Source organism: Heteronotia binoei, chromosome 1 (assembly GCF_032191835.1).
Source record: "Heteronotia binoei isolate CCM8104 ecotype False Entrance Well chromosome 1, APGP_CSIRO_Hbin_v1, whole genome shotgun sequence".
Lineage (NCBI taxonomy): Eukaryota > Metazoa > Chordata > Lepidosauria > Squamata > Gekkonidae > Heteronotia > Heteronotia binoei.
This window is the reverse complement of record NC_083223.1, coordinates 72,486,864-72,511,203: the sequence shown is the minus strand read 5'-3', so window position 1 is coordinate 72,511,203 and position 24,340 is coordinate 72,486,864. Positions and strand designations below refer to the sequence as shown.

Here is a 24,340-nt window from a genome sequence, read left to right as displayed (position 1 = left end):
CCTATGTATTAATAGCTGTTTTTGTGCCTTTAGTTTTGCTTTTAATTGTTTCAGTGGTGTGTTTGTGTGTGTTGGGGGGTATTGTTAATTATTTTAAAATGTGATTTTATTACGTATGTTTTAATTTGCTAGCAGAAAGAAAAAATACAGGTCTGGTAAAATGAAATAAAATAAATGCCTCAGCCGAAATAGCCCAGGCTAGCCTGAGATTGACAGATCTTGGAAACTCAGCAGGGTCAACTCAGGATGGGAAGGAAATCCAGGGCTGCTATGCAGAGCCAGGCAGTAGCAGACTACCTCCAAATGTCTCTTGTCTTCAAAACCCCATGGAGTCACCATAAATAAAACACAACTTGGCAGCAAGATCTAGCACCACCACAAAGAGGAAATAATGTGGGAGGCTTTGCTCTCTATGCTCCTGTTGAGGGAGAAAAGATGCTAAACTAGAGGGACCACTGGACTGATCCAGCAGGGCTATACTCATGATCTGGGCATGGCCTCTCTCTGCAGCATGTATTCTTGAACGTTTGATGTGATATAAAGGCATGGAGCCAAAAGGAAAAACTGACAAGTTGCCACTGCACACATTTGAAGTGCTTTTCACTTGGGTTTAGGATTGCCAGGTCCTGCCTTGTTGCTGGTGGGGGACCTGCGGGGGGGGGTATTCCTGGAGGGGGAGGGGACATCCCCAATGTGATGATGTCATGCAGAAGTGATGTCATCACATCAGGGACACAGCCCCATGGAAGGCACCATCAGTGCCAGGTTGCCAGAATCATTTAAAGGGAACCTTCCCTTTAAATTGTTTTTGTAAGCAGGTGCGCTGGTGTCATGCATGCCTGAATTTCCCCACTTGGAATTCAGGCAGACAGTCCCCGCTTGCAAAAAGCATTTAAACCCTAACCCTAACCTTTAAATGCTTTTTGCAAGCGTGTGTCATGCATGCCTGAACTCCAAGCAGCAAATTTGCCACTTGGTGTTCATTTGTGCAGCCAGCGACTGCCTCTCTCCTTCTCCTGCTGCAAGATTTAAAGGCCCCTCCAGCTGATCAGCAGACGATGTGATCTCACAGGAGGGAAGGGAGAGGGGTGGCCACTGGTGGTTGCTGTTGTGGGCAGGGCTTCTCCCTGAAAGCCAGCTGGCCGGTGGCAAGCAGAAGCCCTAAAAATGGGGTGATTCCTGCCCCCACGAGGGGACTGGCATCCCTACTTGAGCTCACAGTTCTTAGGATCCCAATCAACGATTTTCTAAAAGCCAACTGTGGTATCTCAGTATGAGAATATATTAGATCAGACTTAGGGAGTCCTCTAGAAGCACAATACCACAGCATTACACACACAGCTAGAGCCACTGCCTTATCTAGCAATATGAAAAGTCATCAGCATTGTTCTCACAAGAGTCATCTCCTTCCACACTTATAAATCTACGAAGAATCACGTTTGTCTAGGCTTGTCAATCCCCAGGTCCCAGAGTGGGTTCTCCCGCTTTCTCAGGCTCCTTCCTGCTCCCAGTCAGCTGGCCGACAGGGGAAAACCCTGCCCCCACAGCCACCATGTGCATTTCCACCTTCGGAGGCTTCAGACTCCACTTGGAAAGGCTTCCTCTTGGGATGGTGTGTCTGTGTCTTTAAGGCTGAATTGGGCCAGGGGCAGAACAACATGGCAAACATGGCAACATGTGAAAGCAGCCCAGACCCTTCGTTGGTTGCACAATCTTTTCAGAGGTCGTTTGCATAGGAAAGGTAAACTTGAACCTTTGGTTGCTCTGTGTTAATTTTGAAGAAGTTGGAAGTTCAGCAACTCATGAGTAGAGATGCCAATCCCTCGCTTCAGAGTCATCAGAAACGGGGGAGTGGTAGGGATATGTCTGCTGGGCACTTCATTATTCCCTATGAAGATCGATTCCCACAGGGTATAATGGAGAATTGATCTTGGGGTATCTGGGGCTCTGGAGGGGCTGTTTTTTGAGGGAGAGGCACCAGAGTGTCAGCATAGTATCTGATGACTCTCCTCAAAATGCTCGCCAAGTTTCAAAAAGATTGTACCAGGGAGTCCAGTTCTATGAGCCCCAAAAGAAGGTGCCCCTATCCATTATTTCTTATGTAGGAAAGGCATTTAAGGTGTGCGGTTTCTTTAAATGTAATGGCCAGAACTCCCTTTGGAGTTCAATTGTGCTTGTCACAACTTTGCTTATGGCTCCACCCCCAATGTCTCCTGGCTCCACCCCCAAAGTCCCCAGATATTTCTTGAATTGGACTTGGCAACTCTATATTTGTCCTGTACCATTTATGGCGTAAAATGGCACAATTCTATATTGAGTACAGATTAAAGTAAGGGGGTTCTTTAGCAGCTGTCTCTACTTTCCTATTCAGGGATTTGCAGATCAATAGGATCAAGTCATAAATATTTTACTCAAGTATTAACACTGCAGTAATGCCTTTATTGGATCTGACACTGGAAAGCATTTGACTTCAAGAAGTTATAATACATTTTCTGGCACAGGATTACAAATGCAAAAGCCAGTGTTATACATTCGCCCAAATGGTCTGTCTTCATCTTATGCATGTCAGCACTTCAACTCTTTTCAGTTTTAGATAAATGTCCAAAAGGCAAATTTACCTGCTTTCCATGCCTTTCAGAAATGTGGGAAGTGTTGGTAAAGCTGTGGCCTACTAAATCATTTCATATTTCCATGGGGTAGCCTACCCAGAGTTGTAGCGGGAAGCAAAATAAAAGTTTGGTGGCACTGTAAATAGTAACATTTAATCCAACATGAGCTTTCATGAATCATAGCTCTGACTCAAAAGACCCTTGTGCTGGAATAAATGTTAACCCTTAAGGTGCCAACAGACTCCTGTTTCATTTTGAGCCACGTGATGTTGTTAGCACAGTCAGGAAAGCACCTTCAATATATTCTGTAAATGAGCTAAAACATTATTGTATGTCCAAGAATTTAACCCCTTCTTATGGCCTGATTTTCACAGCTTTGGAACACATCTGTCTTTTCTATTTTAATGGATATGTAACAGGGTCAAGAAGCAAATGAATAACTTGTGTTTCACATATAGCTTCTCTACTTCAAAATCAAATATGTTACCTCAGCTGAGAGTTGAGCTATTGCAGAGTTTCAATAGACTTATACTGAAACCAATGGCCTTAGCCTGGAGAAACTGAGTAGAGGATTTCCCTTTAAGTTGCTAAAGTGAAAGTTATAGGCATACAAAAACAAGGGCACCTTTATTCCAGCACAGGGATTCCTGTTTTGTTTTGTTGCTACAGACTAAGACAACTACACTTCTGGAGTTATAGGACCTACTAGGATTTCACAATGTTTCCTAGTTATTATATAGAATGGAAAACCTTCCATCAATCATGCAGCATTAGAAATATACATGCACACATCACTGACTGATATTGGTAGAGGTATCAGAACAGTGTGGGTTTTTTTCTACTGCAGCTTGCTGTACTGCCAATACTTGCTATGGATAAAATATACCTACTATTACCTGAATGACAGACCTTTTTAGTGAGCTATAACTAGCTGAAATATACTATCGTTTGATGGGTAGATTTAATTCTGTTATAACTCTGTTCATTGTGGAAGTACCCCATCCAAGCACTGGGAAAAGGAAAGAGCAGATGGTTTGGAGTGGGCAGAAAGAAAATGCACTATGCACTTCCCATGCACTAACTAGCCACTATGCACTTCCCATGCACTAACTAGCCAAAATATCACCTTCACTTGCACCTTCAATATGTGCCTGAGGTCCAGGTAACTGGATCTGGTGAAAAGTACTCTACTTCTTGTGTTATTTCTGCCAACAAGGAGAGGCCAGTTTAGGGAGACTTTAACAGAGGCAATATGATTCCACAATCCACTAATTACACAGGACTGTGACTTCAGTAGTCTTAGAAGGATGTTTCTATGTTAGGATTGTAACTAAGGAATTCCAGGAGAAGAAGGAAAAAACCCTAATATTGTGGAAGAAGGAAAAAACCCTAATATTGTGGAAGATTTTTTAAAGTGTATATAATTGAACTCATTACCTTATATGCTGTTAATAAGAGACCCAGTTTTAAAAAAATAGAGTGAGGAATTCTGATAATGGACCTGAAGAATGGATGAAATGACAAAAGAGAGGTGGCTGGAGGGGACTAGGAAACTGAGAAACACATCACCACCTAATAGGAACATCAAAATAAAACAGATGTTTCATCAGTTTTGTTGATATGCTGTAAAATACTTACATTGTTCGATCGCAGGGAAACACGACCTCCGCATCTGGCACAAAACTTTGTCCGGCAATAGGAACATAAATGGCCACAACCATCAGCAAACTTTGTTTTGTGACAGATTCCACACATCGGTGTGTCATCCTTGTGCTCTCCTTGGTAACGGCGGGATTCTTCACCTATTTTTCTTACTTGCACTTTGTAACTTTCAAATTGTTGGTGCAATCTTCTGCAAGAAAAAGAAAACTGTTGATAGCAAGAACACCAAAACAAAACCATCATCCAGCAGGATGTTGCTCTAAGTTTATCCTTTAAGGTTGCCAGCCTTAAGGTGGGGCCTCGAGATCTCCCACTTTTAAAACTGATCTCCAGCTGGCAGAGATCAGTGCCCTTGGAGAAAATGGCTGTTTTGAAGGGTGGACTCTATGGCATTGTACTATGCTGAGGCTCCTCCCCTCCCCTCTCCAAAGCCCACCCTTTCCTGGATCCACCCCCAAAGTCTCAGGTATTTTCCAACACAGACCTAGCAACCCTATGCTTTATATATCTTTGGCAAATTAAATATATGCCCACTGAATGTGTTAACCTGCACCTTATAGCACTACAGCCTTTATGCATTTTTCTTCATTCTCTTTATATGGCTACTACTATCACTTTTCAAAATCGTCAGGAAATTTCCCATCATCTTCTCCTGTTGCTTTCCTTCATAAAAACAACAACAGTGTACCTACAAATATTTCCTAGCAGTTGCAGACATGGCTTCAGACTTTTATCCATACTGCATTGTTTTGCCTTGCATGATACTCAAATACATATTTCTAGTTCACTTTTTATTGAAGGCAATGCAGTGAGAACATCTACACAGGGATGCACATTTGGATAAACAACTCTGTATGATCTACAAAAATGTCTGGCTCTCCATATGTCTGATCATTTTGCTTCTAAGTTCTCACAGAAATACTTATCTACCTACCTAAAGGGGATAAGAGGAAGGGAGGACAAAATCTTGTTCAAAATGTACATGCTAAATAATGATGCATTTTATGTTGTTAAAGCATTAAATATTAGTTTAGGGTTGATAGGACAGCAAGTATTGTGTATATATCACTTCCTCCCCTCCAAAATTCTCATCACCCCCCCTTCCCCCCATGACTTCAACATTTCCAGAAATTGAACATCTCTGTTCAAAGTGGATAAGATGACTGAGGCGGTAACTGTGCTAGAGTATCTTATCTGGCAGAGACTCCTTTTGTCAGGCAGTATCAATAAGAGTCAAGTGAGGCTGCATTGCTTAAAGCTAAATGACATTAAACATTCAGGGTGGGGGGACTGGGCACCTGAGAACCTCCCTTGGAACTCCAGGTTGGAAAGAAAGAAATGGCAGCTATGGCAGCTGCATATTTTTACTTGTGCATAGTTCTCTATGTCAACTTTTGCTAGCAGCATGGGTTGCCAGCCTCCAGATGAACCGCACATTCTCCCAGAATGACCACTGATCTTCATTTCCCCTGGAGAAAACGGCAGCTTTGGAGGATAGATTCCTGTGGGATCATATGGCTGTTGAGCTCTCTTCCCTCCCCAGGGCTACCCTCAAATTTCCCAACCTGGAGTTGTCAGCCATAAATATGATGGCAACATTCATGTGAAGCTATTACTAGCTGTGGGCTGGGAGGCATTTTTTCAAAAGGATTTCTATCCCAAAATAATTATTTGTTTAGTGTATTGTTGCAATATTTATCTGCTAAATCCACAGCACCCAATGCAGCTAAAAACCATGACAAAATGTTTCTGGTACAGAATCCAATAGTAAAACAAATCTACTTTTAAAAAAAAAAGCAGCATCAGTAAAGAATAAAAGTACAGAGATGAAAAATGGCAGTTATTTTTTAAAAAATCCAATAGACAGCAAGCCAAAAATCTCACCAATCTCCAAAGTGCCCTTCAAAATAGATTTTTTTTCATTTAAAACATTTTCATCTCTTCCTAAACATATCATCAAGGTAGCTTGCAGCATACTAAAAACAATACATGCTAGGGTTGCCAAGTCCAATTCAAGAAATATCTGGGGACTTTGGGGGTGGAGCCAGGAGACTTTGGGGGTGGAGCCAGGAACAAGAGTGTGACAAGCATAATTGAACTCCAAGAGAGTTCTGGCCATCACATTTAAAGGGACAGCACACCTTTTTAAATGTCTTCCTTCCATAGGAAATAATGAAGGATAAGGGCACCTTCTTTTGGGGCTCATAGAATTGGACCCCCTGGTCCAATCGTTTTGAAATTTGGGGGATACTTTGGGGAGAGGCACTAGATACTATATTGAAAATTTGGTGCCTCTACCTAAAAAAAACAGCTCCCCCAGAGCCCCCGAAACCTCCAGATCAATTCCCCATTATACCCTATGAGAAGACGTTTCCCTCTCCACCCCCCTCCCCCCTGCCCCCCCCTTTCTGGGAAATCTGATGCAGGAGACAGAACTCACTCACCTCCGGAGGTGCAAAGGCACATGGTCCTTTGGGGGCGTGGCTGGGCTCCCCTCCTTTCACCGGCCAGCTGACTGGGGGCGGGAAGCAGCCTGAGAAAACGGAAGAGCTCTGGCTGCTGCGATTGGGGCTGGGTGGGAAGGGCTGCCGTTCTCCCCCTCCCCCCCCCCGCTTTCCCTTTTATGGCCAGCGGGAGAAGGAGGCTCCAAATCGGGGGTCTCCAGGCCTAGCGGGGGATTTGGGACCCCTAATACATGCTAAAGCATCACACTAAATTAAGAGTACCTAAACAAAATTTAAAATGTACAAATACAAGCTGGGGGGAAAAATCTTAAACACCCAACATAAGAACAGTATACGAGCCCTCAGAACACCAAAAGCATGAAAGTAAAGAAGCTGGCATAGCACAGGAGTTATGTGCTCCCCATGGCAGACCCCTGTTAAGATCATCCCTACCACAATCTGTATCCAATGTTATTCTAGATATTTTTCTAAGGCAGCCCAACACACAGCATGTTACAGATGGATATTACTAAGAAATGTATAAGGGCCAAGACTGCTCCCTCTAAGAACGTTTACAATTGGCAAACTACGGTAACTTGAGCTAGGAAAAGGTGCACCTGGCTACCGCTGTAATTTATTTCTTCAGAAGAGCTGAGTTGAGGAGCACCCCCAGACTGTGAACCAGGTCCCCCAATGGGAGTACAACTGCATCTAAAACAGGCTGTTGGTTTGTTTGTTCCCATCTTGTCACCAGGGGCTCTTCTACATTCTCATTTTACTTGAGCAGGAATGCAGTTCCAACTGGCTAGGCATCAGGGGGTGTGCCTAATATGCAAATAAATTCCTGCTATGCAAATAAATTCCTGCTAGGCTTTTTCTACAAAAAAGCCCTGTGTGAAACAGTGGTGACATCATGGGGTGTGGCCTAAGATGCAAATGAGCTCTTGCTGGGCTTTTTCTACCAAAAAAGCCCTGTAAATTCCCATTTCTTTCGGGGGGGGGGGGTGTGTGTCTGTTCTGCAGGTGTTTTGCTTTCCCTAGTGGTCAATTTGATACCACACAGCTTTATTTCTAGCATAAAAACCCGCAGTTTAAATCTGCAGAGAGATATACTGGAAATAAACTTGTGTGATATGGAATCGACCACTGAGCAACCATCAGTGCAATCACATGTGCAGAACAGAAAGAGAGAGAAAATCCCAAAGATACAGAAACTTAGAAGCAAGCAAAATGAAAATGTGAAAAGCCCCAATTTGTGTACAGGAATTCTTTCCTACCCTACCCTCCTTTTTTCCTCCCAGCTCAGCCACATTAATAAAATAGAGATAGCAATAAATTATATCAAGGAAAGATGGACTTACATAATAAGATTTTGGTCATATTGGTGGCCACTGAAAAATATTCATCTACTGATTTAAGAAAAATGATTTCTTCTCATAGATCTTTGAAACATATTTAACTATATGTTTAATGGCTGAAACCCCTAAATGTGTTTCAGTTATTAAACATATAGTTAAATATGAGTCAGAGAACCTGGATTAAAATTCTTTATTGGTTACAGCTACAATTGTTGTATTGAACTAACCAGGGCTTTTTGGGTAGAAAAAGCCCAGCAGGAACTCATTTGCATATTAGGCCACACACCCTGACACCAAGCCAGCCAGAACTACGCTCCTGCTCAAAAAAAGCCCAGGAATTAACTCAGTTCTTTTTAGAATTAGCTAAGGATCTTACCATAGAGTTAGTTGTACCATAGAGATAAATCCCCACAGTGGGTTGGATCCAAATTTTCATAAAAAGGACTGTAGCTGATTTCTACTGAAAGCTGTGGAATCCTCAGGAACAGAGGAAGATCAAATGTAGGAGGACCACAGTCAGAAGGGGGAATCAGCAGTCTCACACATACACACACTTGTACAAACTCTTTTCCCATTGGAACAGGAGCTCACACAAACAATTCCCCCTTCAACCCCCACACCACATCCATCATTGTCTGCACAGGTCTCCAGACCATCAGGAGCAGCAGCAGGAGCTGGAGAAAGAAAGGGTAGGTAGCTGAGATCCCTTCTATGAGTTCCGCAGATCCACCCCACTGTAAATGATGGGCTGAATAAGGACAAGACTTCTACCTGTGTGGCATGATTTTTCTGTTTGCCTTTTCCCACAGCAGGCTGAAATGCCTCCCACAAATTCTGTTCCTAAAGATCCCTCCTTCCCCAGGAACAGGAATTTGAGGTCATTTAAGGCTGCTGTGGAACAGGGGAGGAAGGAAAACCTTGCGGTGTGGGTAGAAGTTCTTGTGCTTGTGGCAACAACTATTCTGAATCCAAGTCAGAATATCCAAGTTATTCTAAGCTTGTTTTGAAGCAAATAATGGACTGATATAAAAGAAAGACACAGTGCTATTCTAACCAGGGTCTATTTTGTTCAACATCTTTATGATGAAGGAATAGAGGGAATGCTTATTAAATTTGCAGATGATACTAAATTAGGATGGGTAGCAAATATGGTGGAAGACAGAATCAGAATCTAGGAGCCTTAGTAGACCATACACTGAACATGAGGCAACACTGTGAGGCAGCAGCTAAAAAGGCAAATGCAATTTTGGGCTGTATCAACAGAAGTGTAGTGTCCAGATCAAATGAAGTGATGGTATTGCTTTACAATGCTCTGGTTAGACCTCACCTAGAATAATGTGTTCTGGGCACCACCATTTAACAAGGCTATTGAGAAGCTGGAATGTGTCCAGAAGAGGGCAACAAAGATGGTGAAGGGTCTATTTTTGCCGTCTTGTCCACCTAACTAAAGTTTCCCCAAATTTATTTTAAAAGGCAATTTAGCTGACATAACAAGACCAGGGAAATGTCGTTCAGTACTTTGGGGTCAGGAAGCAATTTTCTCCAGGCTAGCTTGGCCAGAGATCCTGGAGGTGTTTTGCCATCTTCTGGGCATGAAGCAGGGTCACTGAAGATGTGTGGGGGGAGGTAGTTGTGAATTTCCTGCATTGTGCAGGGGAATGGACTACATGTCCCTGGAGGTCCCTTCCAATTCTATGATTCTATATCTCCCAGAGTCATGACTAGGTCATTAGAGTGTAGAGCACAACATTGCTTATAGGTCATGCTCCTTTCACCTGCACAGCCAGATGAATCTTTTCAGTGACTGACAGCAAACACATTGATTGACGTTTTTGTGTGTCTGTGTAATCAGTAGTATCTCTTTGGAAAATGATCAGTGGCACCAATTGCAATATTAGCTGGGTTCATGGGCAGATAGCAAAGTTTCACAGAAACTTTGTCCTTATTTGTCATTAAAATTCAGTGAGGCAGAGCAGTAGTGATGCAGACCAGGTGATATGATGGTGTCTGTAGGAATCATCATATAATCGTGCAAAATAGACACATCTTATTTCATTTAGACACATCCAGGGCTTTTTTTGAGCAGGGATGCACAGGAACGCAGTTCCGGCTGGCTTGGTGTTAAGGCGTGTGGCCTAATATGCAAATGAGTGCCAGCTGGACTTTTTCAACAAAAAAAAGCCCTGTGCAAAACAATGGAGATGTCAGGGGTGTGATCTAACAGGCAAATAAGTTCCTGCTGGGCTTTTTTTGATAAAAAAAAAAAGCCCTGGACATATCCAAACAGCTCACTATGAAATAGTCTCCATGCAGACAACTGACAAGCAGGACATGAGCTGAATGAACAGGTGCTCAAGTATGATTTGCCAGCACTTGTTCAAATTTGTAGAAACTTCAACAGACTTAACCATTATGCCAAAATAGAAAGAAAGAAAGAAAGATCATATGCCGCTGAACCATTTTTGCAAGTCAATCATCATCATGGAGGAATTCACAAACAAACAAAAATGGACAGCCAAGCTAACTTCTAATGGCACAAACATAATAGATATAAGCATGGGCACACATATTTATAGAAAAAACATAAAGGTAAGAAACCATTACATTACTGATTAACTGCGGTTATTTAAAAGTAAAATACAGTGGAAGATTCATTTCTGTTTGGGGAGTTTGTACACTGGCTCGTACATACACAAAAAAATACTTTGGCAAGAATGTGAAGTGGAATTGAAATCCAATCAGTGAGTTTTGGGCCTAAACAACTATAAACAGGTCCTGTGAAGATAATACTCAATAAAGTTTATCTAGTGGGAGGGAAGAAAATATCAACGCTGTGGAAAAAGCCTATCAGAATGTATTTTCACAGGTCAAGAATGTTTCCTAGTAATGTATAATAGAGAGAAAGAGCCTTCTCAATTGCCGCCCCTCATTGGTGGAGCCAACTGCCTGAGAAGGTCAGAGCCCTGCAGGACCTTGCCCAGTTCTGCATGGCTTGTAAGACAACACTGTTTCAATTAGCGTTTAACTGAAATGCTGACCACCACCAAGACGCTGGATCTAATGGATACTTAATATCACTGAACGCCATCTTAAATCTGAATCGAAATTAGCACCAAATTATTTTAAACTGTTTCATGCTTTTAATGTAAATGTTTTTATTGGAAGTTATGTGTTGTGAGTCACCCTAAGCCTGCTTCGGCGGGGAGAGTGAGATATAAATCTAATAAAAGAAAAGAAAATATAAAACACACCTCAATGAAGGTGTGATATCTATGATATATGGTATCTCCCACCAGCCTTAGGAACAAGACCACAGAACAACCTACAAAGATATGACAGCAGAAAGTTTAATCAAAGGAGCAGAACCAACTGACTGAGAATAGTCAGAAGAGAAAGGAAAGATGGAGAACAAAGACTGTGCCTGGATCCTAAAGACACAGAAATAACAAACATGATTACTGCAAGAAATGAAATAGCATTACAAGTAGAATACCAAGCTCTTCATGTGTCCTCAGTGTTTTATATATGCCAACTCTATCACACTGAACACAAATCACTGAATCATTGCCAAGACTTGGAAACTGATGCCACAGCACCATCCATTTCCTTGGGAAATGGAAATAGTTGGTAGTGGAAATAACTGATACTGGAAAACCTAGAACATATTTGCATAATGTTTATTCACATAATGCCTTTTGATTAGCTATAACCATGCTGTAAACATTTCTAGAGCCAACTAATAATAATAATATGATCATGGCCTCAGTGGCGTAGGGAGGGGGGGCGGGTCGCCCCAGGTCTGGGGGGCCCCTGCATTGCCAAGGGGGGTCCCGAACAATGGCCGCGGAGGGCGCAGAAGGACGGCTTCCCTTGGCCTGGCCGGCCACCGAGCTCCTCCTGCCGGCTCTGCTAGCGCGGGGTGGGCGCCAGCGCCGCTCTCACCTCCCTCGCCGCCAGCGAAACCTGCTCCAGCCAGGAAGAGGCGGCAGAGGCTGATGCGCGCTCACTCTGCAGGCTGCACTACTCGCTCCAGCGCCGAGGGGAGACGCCGCGCATACCACTCCGCGCAGAGTCTTCGCCACCAGCTCCCTTGCAGGCACCCCCGGCCCGGACGGCAACTCGCCTGCCCAGAGACCCGCCTGCGCTCTTCGCCGAACTCCAGGCGGAAGGCACCAGGACCGGCTCGGAGAGGAGGGCGGAGCGCAGGCGGCGCTGGCTCAGGCGGGCTTCTTGGGGAGCCGCAGCTCGGTGCCTCTCCCAAGCGCCCAGCCGAGGCGCCCTCCTTCCTTCCGCCTCGGGCGCCTTGGAGACCTGCCCCCAAAGGCCGGCTGCCCATCACTGAAGCCGCTAGCTTAAACCGCCAGAACCTCAGAGGAACCTGGCCGGATCGGATTTGAGCCCAGCCGCCAGGCGGAGAAGGCCTCCGCCCAACCCAGAAGCGAGGCATGGCAGCAACAGCATTTCCTCTTGTTTTGGATGCTGAGAGGTATTATGCATCTCAGCGCGATTTCCATTTGACCACCTTGTGGCAGTGGGTTCCACTGGCTCGCTATATAACAAACTGACTTCGGTCAGATCTGAATCCCTAGCCTCAAAGAAATGGGGGGAGGGACGCTCTGGAAAATCTGATTAGGTTTTTTTTGGGGGGGGGGGAGAGATTAACTGCAACTAGGTTTTCTTTAATGAATAACGGGTATAGACTTTACAAACATAGCTTGTCAAAGGTTACACGGCTCATAGTGGCAAAAAGCTAAATGTTTAGTGGTGTGGTTAAAAAAAAAAAGTTCACAAAGTAGGACAAAGGATTTCCACCTCAAACTGCTTAGCTCATGGGTCGGTAACATTTTTGTAATGGAAGGGCCAAACAATATCAATATTCAAATCAAGAGACCAACAGCCCTTCAGTTTCTTTAAGTGTCAGTCTGGTCTGTACACCAGCAGCCCAGAAAAAAAATCCGTTTAAGCATCACAAAAAATCCATAATTTTCTTAAACAAGAATCTTCCCATTGCCTTGTCTCACTGGGACGTATTTTGCTTTACCCTGGCATCCACCGACTTTCCCTCAAATTCAGAATGTACACACGCTGTATGTGAAATGCAAGCACAAATGTTATTTGCCTCTTTAAAAATTACATCATTGCAGAGGTCCAATCCCTTCCTGGTTATTTGCATTAAGACTGAAGGCAGATACTATTATTTACATATCCACTTTCCACAACTGACATGGCCTGAGGTGACGTCCGCCCTCGGCCCCCCGGGCAGCCTCTGCGCCTGTGGCGTCAGTCCCACCAAACGTCATGTGTGTCATCACGCTTTACTGGGCGCGCACAACCCTCAAAGCTGGGGATACACGGGAGATGCGTCGTAGCCTGCTGGTCGGATGTGCCTTACGAGGTTCCAGCAGCTGTTTCCAGCAGGGCTCCCTCGCAAGTGGTGGCCATCTTGTGGAAGTGACATCACCGGACGTGACATCATATCCTGTTTCTGGCGGCGTGCACACACATAGGGGGGCCCACATAAATCTTGGGCCCCAGGCCCCCAAAGCCCTAGCTACGCCCCTGCATGGCCTATCACTAGGGTTGCTAGCTCTGGGTTGGAAAATTCCTGAAGATTTTGGAAGTGGAGTCTCATGAGGGCAGGGGTATAATGTCATGGAGTCCACCTTCCAAAGCAGCCATTTTTGCCAGGGGAACTGATATTTATCACTTGGAGATAAGTTGTAATTTCAGGAGATCTCTATACCACCTGGAGGTTGATAACCTTACTTATCATCACAAACCACTGCATGACATATTTGGCCCTACAGCCCATTTTCATTTGACACTGTTTAGTTTTGGCATTCTTTCATCCCTGTCTGGCATCCTAGGCAAGGCTAGGTTCTGCCACACTCCCCCCCCCCACTGATAGCATTACTGAGTCACATGGGGAGTGTAGCACCCAATTCAGCACCCCTAGAAGGCCAGTACACCCCATGAGTAGCCCGGTCAGAAGACTTACATCAAGGACATGGAGGCAAGGGCTTCTCATATTGCTTCTTCCAAGCATCTGGAAGGTACACTTCCTCTGATTAGGGAGCTTTGATTTAGCTATTAGCTATGATAATATGAAAATTAATTTGGATCGGCTTTTTAAACACATACCACCACCACCACCCTTTCATTTCAGATTTTTTGCCAAATGTGCCTGAATGTGAGATCAAAATAGAACAAGTCTCAACTGGACTAAAAATAACAAGCATGGGGAAAAATGCAGGAATTAACATAAAGGAAAGGTTATTAATTTTCCCTGTTTCCTCTGATGATACATATTGTGCTCACCAAAATGTTAATAAAGAACTTGGCACTAGCACCAAAGGGTTTTTTGTGTGTTTTTTTAAAGCTAAACTGCTTAAACAACATTTGCAGTGTCAGATTAGACAAAAGGAAAGTGGGTTGAGTTAGGGGAAATTCTTATAACCAATGCTAATGTATAAATTACTGAAATTTACCTGTGCCATACAGCTACTGTCTTCAGAATGTTTAAAAATATATTACATAATGTATATTTTAAAAATGAGTCCTCCCTATATGGTATTTTGTGTGTGTGTGTGTGTGTGCGTGCACATATGTGCACCTGGAAGTCATGTTGCACTCTGGTGACTGATCCCTACTGAGGTCCTGGAGGATATTCAGGGAAGTGGCTGAATAAGCCTGCCCCCACCTCCCAACTGGACAGTCTCCCATCCAAAATACAAAAAAAAAGTCCTATATATAAGTAAAATATTCCACAATTTAATTATAAAAATGACTGATGCAACCCAATCTTATGCATGTTTTTGCATAAGCAGGTCCCACTTAGTTCAATGGGTCTTCTCAGATGGAAACCAGCAGAAGTCATTAGCTGAAAGGTATTCCTCCCACCCACCCCACCCCCCATTGATAGAAGAAGAACCATCCTCAAGGTTTTTGGTTGTTAAGTATCATGAGGGAACACTGAGAGTACACGATCAATAGATAATCACAAAAATGGATAACCACAAAGGTACCCCAGGTGGAAACCTTCAACTGGCTCCTAGTAAGAACCAAATTGAACGAGAAGTGAAAATGCACTTGCTAATACCTGAATTTCCAGCACTTTCTAGTATGGCAAGCCAGGCACACCAATAGATTACATTGTACAGGCAACTGTACACTTCCTGCAGTGAACTTTATTGGTTCTTGTGGCTGGCTATAACCTGGAACTGATTTGTCAGAGATCCTTCTCTAGAGTGGGAAGCTAAACCATCAGCCAGTTTGTCAAGCAATAACCACTTCTGCCAGTTGTTCAAAGCACTTTTTCTAAACTAAAATTAGGATGTATTTTCAATGACACTAATAGATCATACAGAAGAGAAGGTGGAGGGGTACAGCCTAGTCAGATCTCAGAAGCTAAGCTTGAAAAGAAGACCACTAAGGAAGACTCTACAGTGGAAGACAATAGCGAACCACCTGTGCTTCTCACTTGCCCTGAAATCCTCTTGTTGGGCACTTCACAAACACACAATAGATGACTTGTAGCTTGAAGTTATAAAAGTTGTCCAGCAGATGGCACCAAAGATCACACTATTACGTCCCCCCCCCCATTAGAAGTACTTTTTAAAAAACCCACAAGGATAAGTCTTTTGTAATAATAATAGATTATCTTATGCTCCAAACAATAAACACCGGCCAAAATGTGCAATGCTGAAGTGTGTGCCACGCCACAACAAGCTGTTTAACTTCTGATCTGCAGATTCAGTCAGCTGTGCACACCACTCAAAACATTAATCAGGCTGAAGAGAATAATTGTAGTTGCTGCTCATAATCAATATCAAGGTGATTCATTTATAAAACCATACTTTGCTCTTGACAAAAAAAATAGCTGGACATAAGAACAATCTGATCTAGAACCACATACTTTGTGGGGCTTATAAATTCAGGGAGAAGGATATATTTCTCTTGAAAATTTGTGGGAGCACTGAAGGAACCTCCCATCAGTTTTCTCTTTAGAATGTTTTAAGAAAAGATTTTATTCACTCAAAGTGGGTAGCACAAAGATTATTATGTACAACAATGTATAATGTTAGATTCTTGTGTACACGGTTCACAATAATTCTTAATTCTCGTGTACACTGTACACTTGTGTACAATTCATAATTCTTGTGCACAATGTAGACATCTACAACATATTTTTAAAAATATGATTACTGTTTAAATAATACTAATTGTGTCTACAATTAATATACTATAACATGCTTGATGGTAGTGCACTATTAAAAGAGTCCGACATTTTCTGTTATAAATACCCAAATATTCTGCTATTGTGATCATATGAGACTTTTCTTGTACAAATAATATACTTCCTTTAGTATTTTTTTTTTGCCTTGAAATTTTGCCTTGAATTTTCAACTTTTATCCCTTCCCCACATCTTTCAGAAAGGAAAATGTTGCTAAGGTACCATAGGGTGCCATATAGTAGTATACCACTCTCTCTCAGTACTGGGTATATCAGCAGTTTTGCCTGCAGAAAACAAAGGCATTTATACTTTCCAAGTTCCATAAATATGCCAAATAGTATATTTTTATAAGCTACATAATAAATGATCTATTTTAGTTACTTTAGGTTTGATAGGAAAGTAGTAGAACCATCCTAAGCAGAGCCATATCCTATTAATACTGCAGTCCTATACAGAGTTATCCCAGTCTAATCCATTTAAATCATTGGGTTTAGACTTGAATAAGACTCTTTAGAATAGTATTGTAAACCCACTAACTTCATTTGATTTAGAAGGGTGCACTGTAAGTCTTGAATGTATTGATTCCGCCCCCCCCCCCCCAAAAAAATGTCTGCGCCCCCCTCAGTTTCTCCATGGCTTCTAAATTTCAGGAAGCTCTACCTCTCTAGAAGGTACATCCTAGTATTTTTTTTAATTTATAATTTTATGTCAAACAAATTGAAATCAACTTTACTATACAAATCCAGGCCTCACATAAAAATGACTATCTTTATATCAGGTGGTATACATTATTTTCACCCATTTCTTTAACTAACATAGCAGTAGTAGAACAAAGTTGGAGTCCAGTAGCACCTTTAAGACCAACAAAGTTTTATTCAGAATGTAAGCTTTTTGGTGCATGCACCCTTCCTCAGACCAGTAGTAGGGTCAGGAAGAAATGTAATTCTCTAGTGCTCCGTATATTTCAATGTAACACCAATTGTTGATACAGTTCAAATCTGGATGCTTCTATATACCAACCCCAACTCTTGCCTCAGACAAACACTGTATCAGCTACCTCTCCTGTACCAACTACCTCTTCTTTATAAAGAGTTTCAGATTGTGAACTCTGTCAGAAAAATAAAGCATTTTCACAGGCTTCCTGTCCTTAAACATATTTGCTTAGCAGTCACTCTCATTGCTTTCAAACACAGCCAGGACACAATTGATACCATGCTGAGTTTGGCAACAAAACCAAAGAGATCTCTTGCGCAAGTCACTCTTCCTCAGCTTTACCAATCTCACAGGCTTGTTGTAAGGATGAACAAAAAGCATAATAAAGCACTCTGAAAAGAGCTATATAAATAAATAAAAGCATCCTCTCAAATGTGCATAGTGATTGATTGGACTTTAATTGTCCTGATTCGAGTACAAAGGCATAAAAGGAAGTAGCCATGATGTGCTGCTGAACTGGTGGTTGCCCCCCTGCTGCGACAAAGCAGTGGATTACAAAAGGTCCTGTGGCTCCTTCACTAGCCCCATTGTCAAATGAACCCGGGAATCCAACACAACTCTGCAGCAGCCTCATCACTTGCTACATTAAATATCACAATTTGCATTTTTAAAAGATATGCAGAATTTGGTGGGAACTTTTCATACGGAAGAGAAAATGCAAAGTAAAGTAAGCTACCACAGGATCTAATTTTTTTTTTTAAAGCAACAAAAATCTAATTGGCACCCTGCATTTTCATGCACACATCGTGAAAGTGGCAAAAGAAAATTCCAATTGAAAGATAAAGGATCTGTGGAACCTGGGTGGCTGAAGACACACAACTGACTGATTATGAGTCAGTGATTGATGACAGCTAAAATTAAGGACGCTGAATATGCAGCTTCCCACTATTCTTCCCCATATGATCACAGGCAGCTGCTGAACCCGGAAGCATCTCTCTGACCGAACCAGCAGGAATTATTATAGCCATTCTTTTTCATCTTGAACCTTTTATATATCAAAGATGAAGAAGCATTTGTGAAATCTCATTCTCACACAGAGCGCTCTCTCTCTCTCTCTCTTTCTCTCTCTCTCTCTCTCCCCCCATGCTCTGAAGCTGCCCATAACCACTACTGGGTTCCAAAATGCATTTCTAAAAAAATTCTGCTTATGAGTTTAATGGGACTCCCCCCACCTTTACATAACAATGGATCTGGGTTTTAAATAGCTAACATGGGAAGTAGTTTTCATAAGAACCCTCCCATCTGAAAGAAAGAAACCTTACAGCTGTCAAGCGCTACTGAGAAATTCATCTGCTGAATTTACATCCAGGCATTGCCAATCTTCATCCCCCAACTAAGGTGGCATTCAACATGTGAAGGGAAAGGCAGGGAATACAGTTTGGGGAACTGACTGTTCTCTGTAATTCTTAATTGGCTTTGCTATGCCAGAACAGAGTTAGAAAGAAGACATTAAGTCTCTCTAAGCCGGGGGGGGGGGAGGGGGTTGCCAACAGTGTACAACACCTCTGAACCACCACCACCAAAGATTGGCTAATACATGGAGAACATAACCTAGACAAAGGGCACCATCGATGTCTGCAAGGAGAGATGAATGTCCAGAGGATATTGAGCAATAATTAACAAAGGGGCAACCAACAGTGAAATCCTAAACAAAGCTGCGTCTTTCTAAGTGCATTGACATTAGAGTGCTTAGAAGACTGTAAACTTTGTCTGTTATTTCACCGTTAAGGTATACCAACTTTTATTTGGTCCCTACAGCTGTATGTTTAACAGTTTGATGCATAGCTAGAGAGAACATTCATCCTCTTGCTAAGCAGGAGAGCAGATTAAGGTGAGCAGATCAGGTCAGTTTCTCCTGGCCAACTGGTATCTTTCACTGTGATCAACAAAGGGTAACGTTGCTTAACATGACTAGTGACATTTATGTGCTTGCCCATATTACTAGTCTTTGATAATGGCACACTCTCAGAGTTAAACTCAGACAAATGGTCAGGCTGGATGTGATGTTCTGAAATGTGTAAACATACCTAGCTCTCCATTTTTAAAAAACTTTTAAATGGCCCCACTATTTATAATGAATCTGCAACATATAAAGACAGGGATTATCATCTGCCGTCTCTATGAGATATCATGATGTGAGACAGCCAGGCTGGGCAATATGTGATGATACGGAAAACTTCTCTGAGTGCTGTTGAGCTGTTTGGTTTTAAAATGTTTTTATTGCATTTTATTGTTTTATCATATGTTGTACTCCACTCTGAGCCCTATGGGGAATGGGTGGAATAGAAATGTACTAAAATAAATAAATAAATCATCCCATTCATCCTGAGTCATTGGCCCTACATATTATATGGGTATATGTTTTACCCAAGGGAGAAACAGCGGCTCATGGAGGGTCAAGGAAACTTGCTCTTGCATTAACCTCCCTTCACAACATCAGATTTCCAGAAGGAACTGTCCTCTCCCTCTTGGTGGCTATTACCTTTAGGAAAAAATAAAAAGACTTGCATATGTATACATCACCTGTGGTTTGATCCTGAGTGGATGGGACAATCAATTCTTTTAACTGCTCTCCTTGCCCCTCCTTCACAATGCTTCTTCAAATACCGGAGTAGGGCAGTCAAACAGTTCAGTGATTACTATACCGCACAGCTGCCCCAGGCCTGTCTAAACCCTTGCATACCCATGAAAACCTTCATTAACACAGTTTGTTCTGTGCTTCATGGGATTTTCTAGCTTCTGAAACAGCACAAAACGAATCTTCCCCCGGGAGATTTCAAAATTCAGATTTAAAAAGGAATGCAGAAATTGTTTGAATCAATGAAGAACAACTTTTCCTCATTTTCCATTCAAAAGTCACTAGCATAGCTACTATGAATTAATATTAAAGTACAGAGTGAGCCGAATTCACTTTTCTGCCTTACTTAACATTTACAGAGATATTCCATTAGGGGAGGATCAATTCCTTGTAAAAGACTGGAAAAAGCATTAATTTGCTGTACCACAGACAAAAATTAATTGTTTACCAGTCATTAGAGTCATGTTAACTTCCTGGGCTGTCATGTTAGAAATCTGTTTCTGCTCAGAATGAGGATTCAGATTCTCTTTTAGAAGACAAAGGTGATTAACGACCATGGGAAGCCAAATGCTCCAAATAAATGAAACTTAAGTCTTTACTTTAGGTTAAAACAGTATATAAAGCATTTTACAATGTCTTTTCTTCACACATAGAAACAAAAAGTTACTGCATAAATCAGTTTAAATTCAAGGCTTTTTTTAAAAAAATAAAGGTTTTACCCCCTACACAATTCACATGACAATTCATATTTCCATTTGGCATGTCCCTGGCTCAAGCTGAATATTTTATTAAGGGTTTTTTTTAAAGCCTTGGGGGATTTTTTTATACACAAAATAAATTTTGTGACTAATTCAAGCATGGTAAATTACTCACATTTACTACTGGAGCACCTTTGGGGAGGGGCAGCTCCCTCCCCTCACGTTTTAGATCACTATTCTGAGCACTACTGCCCCGCAGTCAAATGAAGTTTTGTTTTGTTTTAAAAAGAACAAATCTTGTACAATAATTGGGGTATTTTGGATTCTGTTTTTTAAAATATGCATTTACAGTGCTATCAGAAGGACTTAGAAGGATGTGATGCTTTTGTTTACTGCAAAGAGCAATTTTAGTGATCCTTGGCAGGGATGCTTTGATAGGGATAAAGCTGTGTGCATTTTAATTGCTGTCAAGTTGCTTCCAACATATGACAACTCATGAATTAATGACCTCCCAAATGTCCTATTGTGAACAGCCTTGTTCAGGTCTTCCAAGCTGAGGGCTGTAGTGTCCTTTATTGAGTCAATCTATCTCATGTTGAGTCTTCCTGTTTCCGGCTGCCTTCAACGTTACATGGCATTGCTGCCTTTTCCAGGGAGTCTGGTCTTTTCATAATGTGACCAAAGTATGATGGCCTCACTTTGGTCATTTTTAATTTCTAGGAAGTATTCACGTTTGATTTTATCTAGAACCCACTTATTTGTCTTTTTGGTAGGCCACAGAATCTATAAAACTCTCCTCCTTCCAGTACCACATTTCAAATGAATCAGCTCTCTTCACTGTCCAACTTTCACACCCATACATAGTAATAACAAATACTACAGTATGAATTATCTTGATCTTGGTCACCAGTGACACATCCTAACACTTAACAAGAAGAAAATATTGGATTTATATCCCACCCTATACTCTGAATCTCAGAGCGGTCACAATCTCCTTTACCTCCCCCCCCCCCACAACAGACACCCTGTGAGGTAGGTGGGGCTAAGAGAGCTCTTACAGCAGCTGCCCTTTCAAGGGCAACTCCTACAAAAGCTATGGCTGACCCAAGGGCCATTCCAGCACGTGCAAGTGGAGGAGTGGGGAATCAAACCTGGTTCTCCCAGATAAGAGTCCACGCAGATAACCACCACACCAAACTGACTCTCTTCTTAAGTTCTTAATGATCTTTTTTAGGTCCTTCATGGCTGCCCTTCCCAGTCTACTTCTGATTTCTTGGTTACAGTCTCCCTACAACCAAGAAAAGGAAAAGAAAATCCTTAACAATTCCCATTTCTTCATCATCAACTAGGGTTGCCAGCCTCCAAGGTGGGAACAGGGATCCCCTGATTTTGTAGGCTCTTGCCCGCTGCCAGCCAGCTGACTGGTGAGAGGAGGCCCCACTCCCAACAGCCACAGCCCAGCACAACATCACCAGCAAGTTGATGTCACATGGAAATAATGTCATCACATCAGGGAAGTCACAGCAATGTCACTCCAGCCCCCACTCCCAGAAAGCTCCCTCCACCCACCCTGACAACCCTGTAGTCAACCTTACAGTTGTATAATTCCTCAGTAGTCATTACTTTTGACTTCTTGATGTTCAGCTGCAATTCTGCATTGGCACTTTCTGGTTTAACCTTCACCAGTAGTCATTTCAAGTCTTCATTATTTTCTGCTAGTAATGAGGTGTTGCCTTGATCTGGATAGCCCAGGCCATCCCAACCTTCTCAAGCCTCCAAAGCTAAGCCAGGTCAGCCCTGGATGGTACTTGGAGGGGAGACCAAGGAATGCCAGGGTCACAGGAAAGCAATGGCAAACTACCTCTGAGCATTTCTTGCCTTGAAAACCATACAGGGTTGCCATAAGCTGGCTGTGATGTGATTACAAAAAAGTGATGTCATCTTCATATCTCACATTGTTAACGTTTCTTCCACTAGCTTTCATTCCATCTTTATCTAAACCTAACCCAGTTTTCCTTATGATATGTTCTACATATAGATTGAACAGAAAGGAAGATAAAATGCATTTGTTGTGGCCATCTCTATATTTATTATATTCTCTGACAGCAAATTCCACATAATCAGGGCTTTTTGTAGAAAAAGTCCAGCAGGAACTTATTTGCATATTGGGCCACATCCTGGCATCATCATGGTTTCACACAAAAGCTCCTTTGCATATTAGGCCACACCCCTTGATGCCAAGCCCACCAAAACTGCATTCCTGTGCATTCCTGCTAAAAAAAAAAAAGCCCTGCACATCATAATCATTCATTGTGTAAATAGGTATTTCATTTTATTCATCCTGAATCTACTGCCCACCAGCTTCCTTGGGTGTCCGTGTATTCTAATATTTTGGAACAGGGAGAAAAGTTCATGTCTCATGCAGAAAAGAAATCTTGCCACATGCCCCACCTTTCCTAAATCCCACTACTAAAAATATTAATCAAAAGAGTAAAGTTTATGAAACCAAGAAGGATCAAATGCTGCAGGTCTCCATTTGATCAACTCTTCAGATCCCTATCTCAACAACTCATTTCCCATGCTGTAAACTAACATATCACAAGGAGACCTTGGTCACATGTAAACATCAAAAGCATTTCCTCACCATTGGGTAATTCACTACACTACATGCATCTGGCTCAAAACACATTAATGATTGCTAAGTGTTTTTTTAAAGACTTTCACAAGACCCAAACCTTTTGTTTCAGGAGGTAAGGTTGCCAGATCTTATCTGGCTGCCAGCGGGGGAGGCCTCTCTCTTGCATAACTCACTGACATCACCTGGAAGTGACATCATTGCACCGGGCACATCATGCACAGGACACTCTAGCATTTGGGTAAAAAAACTCCATGGTGCGACATGCCTGGCGTGATGATGTCACTTCTGGGTGACATTATTGTGCCAGGTACATTGGGCATTGATGGAGCTTTTCAAGGGCAGAGAGCCCCTGCCAGCCAGCTTTGTGCCAGCGGGTTGGAGGCCTTGAAACCAGGGAAGACCCCACTCCAGGTGGGAGGCTGGCAACCCTATCAGGAGGTGATATTTTGCAGAAGTTCTGGAAACAAAAAGACTGAGAGCCTGTGCAGAGTGCCTAATGGTGCAATCCAATATGTATTTAATCAGAAGCAAGTCGTTCTATTCTTATTTCTATTTAAAACATTTATTAGCCACCTTTCTCCTTTGTGGAACTCTAGGTGGCTTTCAATATACATTTAAAAATTGTAATATAAAAATATATAACATAAAAACATACACAGCTGGACTGCATATTTCAATATAAGATCTGGAAAAGAAAAACAGAACAAATCAGCGAGTAATAGTTACCATAAAACGCTGTGCTCAAAATCTCATGCTTTCTCTCTCCAGATAGTGTTTGGTACTATGTTTGGCATGTAGGCAAGACTGTGCATGGTTTGGGCTTCATACCATCTTAAAAGAAAATTCAGACTCCCATAGGTAGATGCTAGGCTTGCCAGCAATGAGTTGGGAAATGCCTAAAGATTTTTGGGGTGAAAACTGAGGGCAGGGCTTGGAAGGGGAGGGACTCCTGTAGGTATGATGCCACAGAGTCTACCTTCTAAAATAGTCATTTTCTGCAGGTTAACTGATCTTTGTCACCTGAAGATCAATTGTAATAGTAGAGATCTCCAGCCACCACCTGGAGTAGGGCCAGCGCGTGGGAGTTAGCGAACTAGACGATTGCCTAGGGCACCAGATCCCAGTA

General features: G+C 42.3%; 1 protein-coding gene across 30 annotated transcripts in view; it reads right to left on the bottom strand.

Moving 5' to 3' along the window:
• RIMS1 (regulating synaptic membrane exocytosis 1) overlaps positions 1–24,340 on the bottom strand; it is a 479,645-nt gene that overhangs the window by 305,818 nt on the left and 149,487 nt on the right. For all 30 annotated transcript variants that reach the window (XM_060235941.1, XM_060235653.1, XM_060235663.1 and 27 more), the window contains exon 2: positions 4,248–4,461. In XM_060235941.1, coding sequence (XP_060091924.1) covers positions 4,248–4,461 — 214 coding nt within the window. The remainder of the gene's footprint in view (positions 1–4,247; positions 4,462–24,340) is intronic.